Source organism: Montipora capricornis, chromosome 11 (assembly GCF_036669925.1).
Source record: "Montipora capricornis isolate CH-2021 chromosome 11, ASM3666992v2, whole genome shotgun sequence".
NCBI lineage: Eukaryota > Metazoa > Cnidaria > Anthozoa > Scleractinia > Acroporidae > Montipora > Montipora capricornis.
In genome coordinates, this window is record NC_090893.1 from 4,238,917 (window position 1) to 4,248,286 (window position 9,370).

The window sequence follows — 9,370 nt, forward strand, 5'->3', positions numbered from 1 at the left end:
ATCTCGAGAAGCAAGAGGGGAGAAAACATTTTTCGGCTAGCCGCCAAATGGTACCTAACAGTATATTATCTACATAATTGCTAAACAAAATACTAAAATTTAGGATATAATTATATCGTAGATGATTTTGCCTGCCATGATAACACTGCTCAGCAACAAGAAATTATTGGTTACATTTCAAATGTGTCTCCACTGAAAAAAAGTGGCCCGAAGAAGTATATCAATTTTAATATTAATGCAAAGTCCATTACAAGAAGAAGTGTCTGTTTCTCACCGGATAAAAGAGTTCCCATGGCAAGATACCAAGAACAGAAAGTCCCAGTGAAAATTTCAAGTTTCCGGATCAACGAAGATTCACTAGCCAAGGATGTAATACTGGATTACAAAACTCAACTTTCTCAAGTTACACTCAATGCAGAAGACTCTTTCAATCCAATCATTGTCTTCTCTGACACAACTACTCCAAGAGAGTCCCTCAAGAATGCAGTTCCTGAGCAACTCGTTACAATCAAGGGAAAAGTCCACAGCCTAACTGGCCCAAACTCAACTTTCTCAAGTTACACTCAATGCAGAAGACTCTTTCAATCCAATCATTGTCTTCTCTTACACAACTACTCCAAGAGAGTCCCTCAAGAATGCAGTTCCTGAGCAACTCGTTACAATCAAGGGACAAGTCCACAGCCTAACTGGGCCAAAGAAGATCTTTACAAGGAACAAGGCAGATCTTCTTAAACAAGATGGAATCCTGGTTGATCCATCTGGTCAAATCAATATAGTTCTGTGGCAAGATCAAGTTGACTTCCTCCAAGAAGGACACATATATATTTTCAAGCACATTAAGGTGAAAGATGACCAATATGGAGAACGCTATGTCAATCGTCCCAAGAATACTGCAGAGTACAGTGTAGAATCCACTCCTAATTGTGAAGAAAATCTGCCTGATGTTCAATCTCTACCAGACTTAACAGTTCAAGTGCAAGCTATAGTATTTGTGGAGTAGGCGATGTTACAGTTTTTAAAGCATGCTTCTCTTGTGGAAACCGAATAATCGAGAAAAATGGTAAAGGAAGCTGCTCCAAATGCCGCATGTCACTTTAAAGTTAGCATGTGCAGCAATCAGTATTTCCTGAAACTCATTCTAATGATTCCAGATTCCAAAGTACTACAGCTCTCCGTCTTCAACAAAGAACTGTTGTTATTGGCTTCATTGGCAGGACTTCATGATATTGATTCATGCAGTGAAGAAATAATACAAGATACGTTGATTCACTATTGGACAAACTGAACATAAGATATGATTCAGTGGCAAGAAGCTTATTCATGTTGAACCATAAATGTTGAGATTTCATTTTGAACTACTTTGTTTTAAAGATACTCGAAAGAGCTGTTTCCTGAAAGCAACCACCTTTTTTAAAGCTCACTTTTTGATCATTGGCAGGACTTCATAATCTTGATTCATGTAGTAAAGAAATAATACAAGATGCGTTGCTTCATTATTGGACAAATTGAAGGAACGAGCTGACACTAAAAATGTCTGCACGGCAGGCTAGCAAAACCCTTTCTTTGTAAATTCTGAAAAAAAACAAAGTTGTCTTTCTTTCTGTAATATTTAAACGGTTGAAACTTTAAGATCATTTTGGGATTTTTTGAATAAAAGCAAATCGTCCGAAGTTTGATTGACGGCAGCCAAAACACAAGAAATAAATTTTAAGTGCCAACGACACACGTCATTTTGATAATAGGTGTACTTTCTTTTAATCTCTTTCATCAATGTGAAAACACTCATTTTCCTTTCTTGAATAAAATCACGACTACTTTCTTATAACAAGTATAACACTATCTTTTCCCTTTTCTTCCACATTTATCTCTTGTACTTTCCCATCATACCCCAATCAGTACCACAACTTTTCTCAACCAATTTACTTCTGTAAGTTCATTCTAGTCCCCTAACTTTTCAGATTGTTCCATGATCCTTATGTTCCAATTCACATAGTTTCAGTATTTAGTACACTATCTACATCATATATAGGATATCTTTCGCAGCATCTCACTTTCTCTTAGAAACTACAAGTTAATATTATTATTGTTGTTACCTAGCTATAATATATATTGCGCTTTTTCTATAAGAATAATCAAAAGCGCATTACAATTAGATAAATTCTTAGAATTTAAAACTGTGCATTATGCCTAAAAAGTATTTACGGTGATTCCCTTGTTTTGCACCGCGCATCTCGTACTGCGCATAACATTGCGACTTCGGAGATGGCGGTGTTTCACGCCGGCCATCTGCAGAAAGGCAATAAAAAGCCGCTTTTGCTGTTCAAGAGCTTTTAAGTGCAATCATGATAACACTTCTCGGTTAAGAAGGTGTTGTTATGGAACTCGCCCCAGTCCTTTCGCGTAAATGATCACTTTGTAGCCGAAATTGCCCCTTTGCCATCCATTTATCATCGTGTTGCGAAGAAACGAGCGCGGTGACCCCCCTTTTTAAATGGTTTTATTTACTCGTAATAGGTACACGGAAAACATATTTTAAGGAGAAAAAAAGTTGCATAGTAGAAGTTGTAGTATTTACCTATAAATGGCGTGAAACTGCATTTGGAGCCTGACACTGAGTGCATGGTGATGACTGTAGCTGTCCAATTTGCTTACATTTCTTTGCAAGATTGAGCGATTTGAAATCACTTTACGTAAAGTTTATAGCCCGGACAAACAAGTAGGTTCATGTTTTGGGTAACATTCAGTAGCTTTTGCTACATAACAACGATTTTTCCGGTTGATCTAGTTTCAAATGCTTCTCGCGAAATTCGGTAAAAACACTAAGAAAAAAGGGCATACAGTATCATGACCGTATCATACAGTGTGAAAACAAGCTCGGTGAGCCCATCTTTTTATTGTGTTTTTTAAATGCCCTTTGTATGAATATCAATTGTGGCAAGTTTGAAAAAAATCTGGAGAGTACGTTACTTTCATGGGAATTAAAATTTACATGTAATTTCTGCGAGCTGCTCTTTCTATCTAAAAGGGTTCAAATTATTTTAAAATAGACTATAACAATGTAGCATCAGCCCGTGTCTGTAAGTACTTTGAGAATGAAATTCAATGGCAGCCAGTGATGCAGTGGTCTGCAAACATTACATATGATTACATAAAAACTGATCTTAATGAAATGAAAAATGTTTCAAAAAGGAAAGTGTAAAGTGATTCTATACCTACTTCACCGATGGCCTAAACTCGAGTGCAAAGTCCACTCGCCGTTTCAGAATAAAGGAAATTTGAAGACATAACCAGCCTCAGCAATGCGCTGCAAAATTGTTGTTTCAATGGCCAGAGCACCAGAGAGCCTCTGTCGTCTCTAGCATCTCATCTCGGTGACTTTCATTTGATAACCAATTTAGCCCAACATGGTTTCCTGGATGATCAGACACCGGCACCATCGCAACGTCGCCTCTCTACACCCTTTTCACTTTAGTTTCCACTCCAGTTAAATAGCTTGTAACAAGGGTAGTCTTGGAGAATACAAGGTCGTGGAAAAAGTTGACTTCAGTAAATTCATATACTTCCTGTAATACGACATCTCGACAGCAAAATGAGGTCTCAGCAAGGCAGGATCAGTATATATAGTTTCATTTCTGAGGATAGTACATTTTTGTCAGTTGTTACGGCAATAATTTCCGCAATTCTTTCAAAAAACATCATCAGCGTTGTTCGCGCGTTTGTGATTTGTAAGCCGCGATTTTCTCGTATCAAAAAAAAAACCTACGTCGAAAATTGCTGAAAAAGGTATATTGCAGCCATGAAACATCAAGAAGACAAGCGGACCAACAGACTCGGCATCTTGTGTTCTACGTCTGGTTTGCTGTTGTCTGTTGTGTGTTGCATCGCACTGATTCATGTGGAACTCAGAATACAAGAACACCATCGACTGATATCACACTCAGTAACATCCTGTGATCAGCTGGAGACAAAAATCCTACGAAAAGTGCAACAGAATCACAGAGAATGGCAAGATGATAAGGATCAATGGAGGCAGACAAGAGGTCAGTTATTCGACGACTCTTGATACATGTAAGATTATTAAGCGTATTACTGTTAGTCCTGGTTTTACTTTTGAAAGCGGTTCAATATTTAGAAATTTGCACCGTTTATGCCATTCAAATTCACTGGAGATAAATCAAACATAAAGTCTGTTTACTGTCAGCCGCAGCTTAGAAGAAAGCTGCCATTAACATGTATCGTGGCTTTCAGCTTGAATCATGTAATTTTTAATAATTTGCACTGATAGAAAGAAATGTCACAAAAATGTCAAAATGCCCTTTGGAATATTCTCAATAGCAACCAGTAAGGTGGCCTTTGTTCACTGTGGTTGATGACTTGAGCCATAAATGCATCTGTCCGTTCTAAATCTTGATATCAATTTCATGTCTTCATAAGGTTATCAACACATCTGGTCCAGACAAAAACGCGCTTCACCCGAACAGTCACAACTGAAATATGTTCAAACAGCCTCTGATATAAAACTGCTGATCAATCAAGAGCTTCAAACACTGCAAAACCAAATTTGTGCCAAAGATCAAACTCTCTGCCGATCAGGAGCAAAAGGAAATAGTGGGAAACGAGGAAGACCGGGAACCAGGAGCAGACCAGGACCCCCTGGGAGACCCGGGAGACCTGGGCCACAGGGACCTCCTGGTAAACACGGACCAGTGGGACCTCAAGGACTGATAGGCATTAAAGGGGATATGGGGATTCCGGGTAATACTGGTCCCGCGGGACCAACCGGCCCGCCAGGCCAAAAGGGCCTCAAAGGCGAACCGGGCCAGTCCATCTCGGCTCCTTCTCTGCCTCAGCCTCCAACGGAAACCACGATTAATGAAAGTCAAAAAGCCATCTTGAAATGTTCAGCCGATGGAAATCCACTTCCAAAAGTCGAGTGGTCTAAGCTGAATTCATCACTTCCGGCTGGACGACACGTGATTGAAGCCAGCGGTGCTCTAATTCTGAGGGATGTTAGGCCAGGAGACCAAGGAGTTTATAGCTGCAGAGCAGAAAACTTGTTGGGAAGCGCGAATGCTACAGCTAAACTGACTGTTCAGTGTAAGTTGCCTTTGTCATTTATTTTTCGTCACTTTTTCTTAGGTGCTAATTCATTTCAACTATTGAGTAAAAATCAGTGCCGCAAAAATAAGTTTGTTAAATATTGATAAAGCACTTTAAAAGTTGCTTTTTTATGCATGCGAAATTTGCATCAAGCAAGCATATAACTTGATTGTTCCTTTTTTGACAGTCGTTCCTCGGCTTTTCTTGCCATCCACTGAAATATTGGCGGAAGACGAACAAAATGTCACCATCCCCTGCAATGCTACTGGTCAGCCGCAGCCTAGGATCACATGGTCTAAAGCATTTGGTGACTTGCCAGTCGGGAAAACAATAGTGACGAAGGGAAACTTAATAATAAACAATGTGTCAAAGAAAGATAGAGGTACATACATTTGTAAAGCAGTGAATATTCTAGGATCAACAACAGGAGTAGCTCAACTCACAGTATTTTCTCGTCTGCGTTTTAAAGTCCGTCCTCCAAAAGACGTAACACCAGCGATTGGTTACAGCGTCCATCTTCCCTGTTTGGCCGAGAGCGACATGAAAACCACTATTACTTGGGCGAAGGATGACAAGCGTTCACTTCTTCTTGATTCAAATGTGTTATTAAATGGAACACTGATTCTTCAAAATGTTAAAAAATCTCACCAAGGAACGTACACCTGCAGAGCAACCAATGCACTGAAAACAATTGAAGCTAAGGTGAAACTCAACACTCCTGTTGATGCAACATCCTGTTCTGTCATACGAAAATATGTCAGCACTTTAAACGGAGATTACATCATCGATCCAGATGGCCCAGGAGGTCTGGTACCATTTAAAGTGTACTGCGACATGACTGACAAGAATGGTGTCGGCGTGACAGTTATCAGTCACGACAGTGAAAGCAGAACATACGTCATTGGTTATAGTGATCGAGGTAGCTATTCACGTGACATTCATTACACAGGAGCCAGTTTGTCTCAGCTGGCAGGTCTCACCACAGTCTCTGCACGTTGTGAACAGTTTATTAAGTACGAGTGTTACAATTCAGTGTTGCTCTACAATAACAATGCATATGGATGGTGGGTGTCACGTGATTCTGTTAAGATGACGTATTGGGGTGGAGCGTCAGTCAGAGGTAAGTGCGCATGCGGGATGACCAACTCATGTGCAAACCCCAGTTTTGGTTGCAACTGTGACATAAACGACAATGTATGGCGTGAAGACAGCGGCCTCCTCACAGACAAGACACGCCTTCCAGTCAAACAACTCAGGTTTGGGGATACAAACGGAGACCCCTCACAAGGTTATCACACACTAGGTAAACTGAAGTGCTACGGCATAGTGTGAATTTGGGAAAGATGATGCCACAGCCAAAGTTCAAGAACAGTTTACTTTACTTTCACTTGGGGAAAGATAACGTCACAGCAAAAGTTCATCATGAAAAAATGTACACTCTACTTATTCAATCTTATCTAATCTTTATCAACATAGGAGCACAACAATTTGTAAAACGTAAATTCAAGAAAAATTGGAGGATTCCAACCCAGACGTCAAATGAACGAAATAAGCAACTTTAACGAGGTATGCTTTTTTCTTAGGTGATACTGCGTGACACATCGTTACAAATACAGCATATATTGAATTGGTTGTAACTACAATAGAATGGATACTTTACAGTCAGCTGTGACACTTTATGACAACTACATAACATTGCGTTCGGCTGGCGAGGTGAAGATGCTGTGTGTATACAGCTATTTCGAGAAAGTTTGTCAAGAATAAAGTGCACGCGACAATCCCGAAAGGTAATATGGGATATGATCAATACACTGTTGCTAACGACTGTAGCTGTCGAACCTACTTTTGTTACTTTCCTTCAGCACTCGCAAACATATATGAGTGGCCTCCCGTACGGTTCTTTTAAATTTGTTTGAAAAACAGTGCATTTAAAATCACCCACAATACCTTTCAGGATTGTCGCGTGCACTTTTTCCGACAACGTTTCTCAAAATAGCTGTATAAAATGTCATCCTCGCAGTCATTAATAACTCATTTTCATAAATAATTTAACTTCCTGAAGAAGTCAGCCTGTGCCTGACGAAATATTGGTAAAACAGGAAATATATATCCTCACATTCGAACAACCAGTCTTGCATTATTATTTTGTTAATAACCAACCATTCTCGAACGAGATTAGAGCAGATTAGTACTACAAACGATACTACTTGAGGTGCATGGAATCACAGCTTTTTGTCTTCTTGTTTGGCCGTGAAGTTGTAAGTTGTCACCTTGCGTGAAACTATGATAGAAAGTTATTTTCGACTATTTGGTTGAAAAAAAGGCTATCCCTTTGATTCTCAACTGTTTGAGCCTTTCAAGTACATTAAGAGGATGTGTTCATACACACGTATTTTATCTCATGAGCGAAAAGTAAGCGCTTTCATCGCAAAGTGAACTGCATATGTTTTCGTTGATTACCGGCGGCCATATTGGAGGACCACATGCCGTCTTCCGGCGGTAACAAACTCTATAAAGTTTAGTGAAACGCTTTGACAAATTACTCAGAAACGATGTACCGCACACAGACCTGAGAATTGGAGAGGTGGTTAAAAGATTTGTTTCCCACAACATTCCAAGTTCCTGGCCTTTTTTATGCCATTCAACGATTTCGAATTTATTTTTTTCGTTGTTGCGTGACATTGTAAACTATCTATAGTTCATGTACAGGAATAAAAAACAGAGCAGGCTCTAATCTTCTGTAACAAGATCATACCTCGCATCTTAATCCCTCCATTCGCGCATAACCACAACCCCTTGAAAATTTCGCTCAGCCCTTAGCTCATTAGCGATTGTTTAATAGTCGAGAAATTTTATACGTACGTGTAAATTCCCCGCACGAATTATAACGTCGCTTCCGGTTGGCTCATAAATGATGACATTCGTTACGGCTAGAAAATGTACAATACCGTGATACTCTCTCTTTAATAACTTGATGGCCATGCAGTTGATAGAACCTTTGTTGCCTCTAGCATCTCATCTTGCTTACTTTGACCAATCACTTTATGTTTAATGACCAACTTAGGCAAACATGGTTAAGATGACCACACAAACCATCACAGCATCACCTCTCAACACTCTTTTCAATTATAGTTCTCAAACTCATTAATTATTCATAAAGCTGTAAGCCAATAGGATTATTGCATTTGGTTAGGTGCAATGGTTTGGATACCCAGTGAAACCCTTATGGCACTGCAAGCAGTGTTTGAAATTTGTTGAAACACTGCTGGCAGTGTTTCAACAAATTTGAAACACTCCTAATCTGCATATTCATTAATCATGGTAAGCAGTGCATTCCAGAGTGCGCAAATACCAGGAAAAAAAATTGATTCCATTTCATTCGCTTGAGAAGTTATTCCAAACACTCATTCTGCGTGTTTCATTGCGATGACAAACAACTTGTTTGAAATCGCAATGAAACACTTGAATTCGTGTTTGAAATATAACTTGAAAGATTTTGGTTTCTAATGGGGGTGGTCTTGGACAATAAAAGGGTGTTGGAGTAAGTGCTTGCTCGTCATTTTAGAAGCCGTTTGACCTTAGTAAATAATTTGATATACTTCCTGTCATACGAAATGTTGAAAGCAAGGTCTCAACAACTGAGACGGGGTATAGAGTTTCATTTCTAGATCTCGGCACAGATCATTTGTTAGTTCATTCAGTTACTGCGGCTCTTAAAGATTAGCACCATTCACGCGTTCCTGCTTCGTAAGAAGCGAGCTTATCTTATCAAAAAAACCACCAAAGTCGATAAGTGTTGAAAAAGCCATACTAAAGCCATGAAACATCAACAAGAAGACAAGCGGACCAACAGATTTGGCAGCTTGTGTTCTTCGTCTGGATTGCTGTTGTCTGTTATGTGTTGTATCGCACTGATTCATGTGGAACTCAGAATACAAACACAACATCGACTGATATCACACTCAGCAACATCCTGTGATCAGCTTGAGACACAAATTCTACGAAAAGTGGAGCAGAATTACAGAGAATGGCAAAATGATAAGGATCGATGGAGGCAAACAAGAGGTCAGTTATTCCTGGATTCTTGATACATGTGGAATTTTTAACGGTACCACTCACGGTTAGTTAATCCTGATTTTACTTGTGAAAGCAGTTCAATATTTATACTGAAATTTGCACCGTTTACGCTACTTCAATTCACTGCAGGTAAATCCAACAAAAGCACTGTTTACTGTCAGCCGCAGCTTAGAAGGAAGCTTACATTATCAAC

The 9,370-nt window shown here is 39.5% G+C and overlaps 2 protein-coding genes across 2 annotated transcripts in view; both read left to right on the forward strand.

Moving 5' to 3' along the window:
- The first annotated feature begins 3,625 nt into the window (after positions 1–3,625).
- On the forward strand, positions 3,626–6,432 carry LOC138023731 (uncharacterized). Its single transcript, XM_068870790.1, has 3 exons — positions 3,626–4,040; positions 4,435–5,097; positions 5,288–6,432. The coding sequence occupies exons 1-3, from the start codon at positions 3,797–3,799 to the stop codon at positions 6,430–6,432; spliced, it is 2,052 nt and encodes a 683-aa protein (XP_068726891.1). The 5' UTR covers positions 3,626–3,796.
- Positions 6,433–8,786: 2,354 nt separating this feature from the next.
- LOC138023020 (immunoglobulin superfamily member 10-like) overlaps positions 8,787–9,370 on the forward strand; it is a 15,411-nt gene continuing 14,827 nt past the window's right edge. Inside the window, exon 1 of the mRNA XM_068870056.1 lies at positions 8,787–9,165. Coding sequence (XP_068726157.1) covers positions 8,919–9,165 — 247 coding nt within the window. The 5' untranslated portion in view covers positions 8,787–8,918. The remainder of the gene's footprint in view (positions 9,166–9,370) is intronic.

What these genes read in the sequence shown, in the direction of transcription:
- LOC138023731 (XM_068870790.1), top strand. Translation starts at nt 3,797, where the DNA reads ATGAAACATCAAGAAGACAAGCGGACCAACAGACTCGGCATCTTGTGT. An exon ending in TCAATGGAGGCAGACAAGAG is followed by an intron (nt 4,041 to 4,434) that starts GTCAGTTATTCG and finishes TGTCTTCATAAG; the next exon opens with GTTATCAACACATCTGGTCC. An exon ending in AGCTAAACTGACTGTTCAGT is followed by an intron (nt 5,098 to 5,287) that starts GTAAGTTGCCTT and finishes CTTTTTTGACAG; the next exon opens with TCGTTCCTCGGCTTTTCTTG.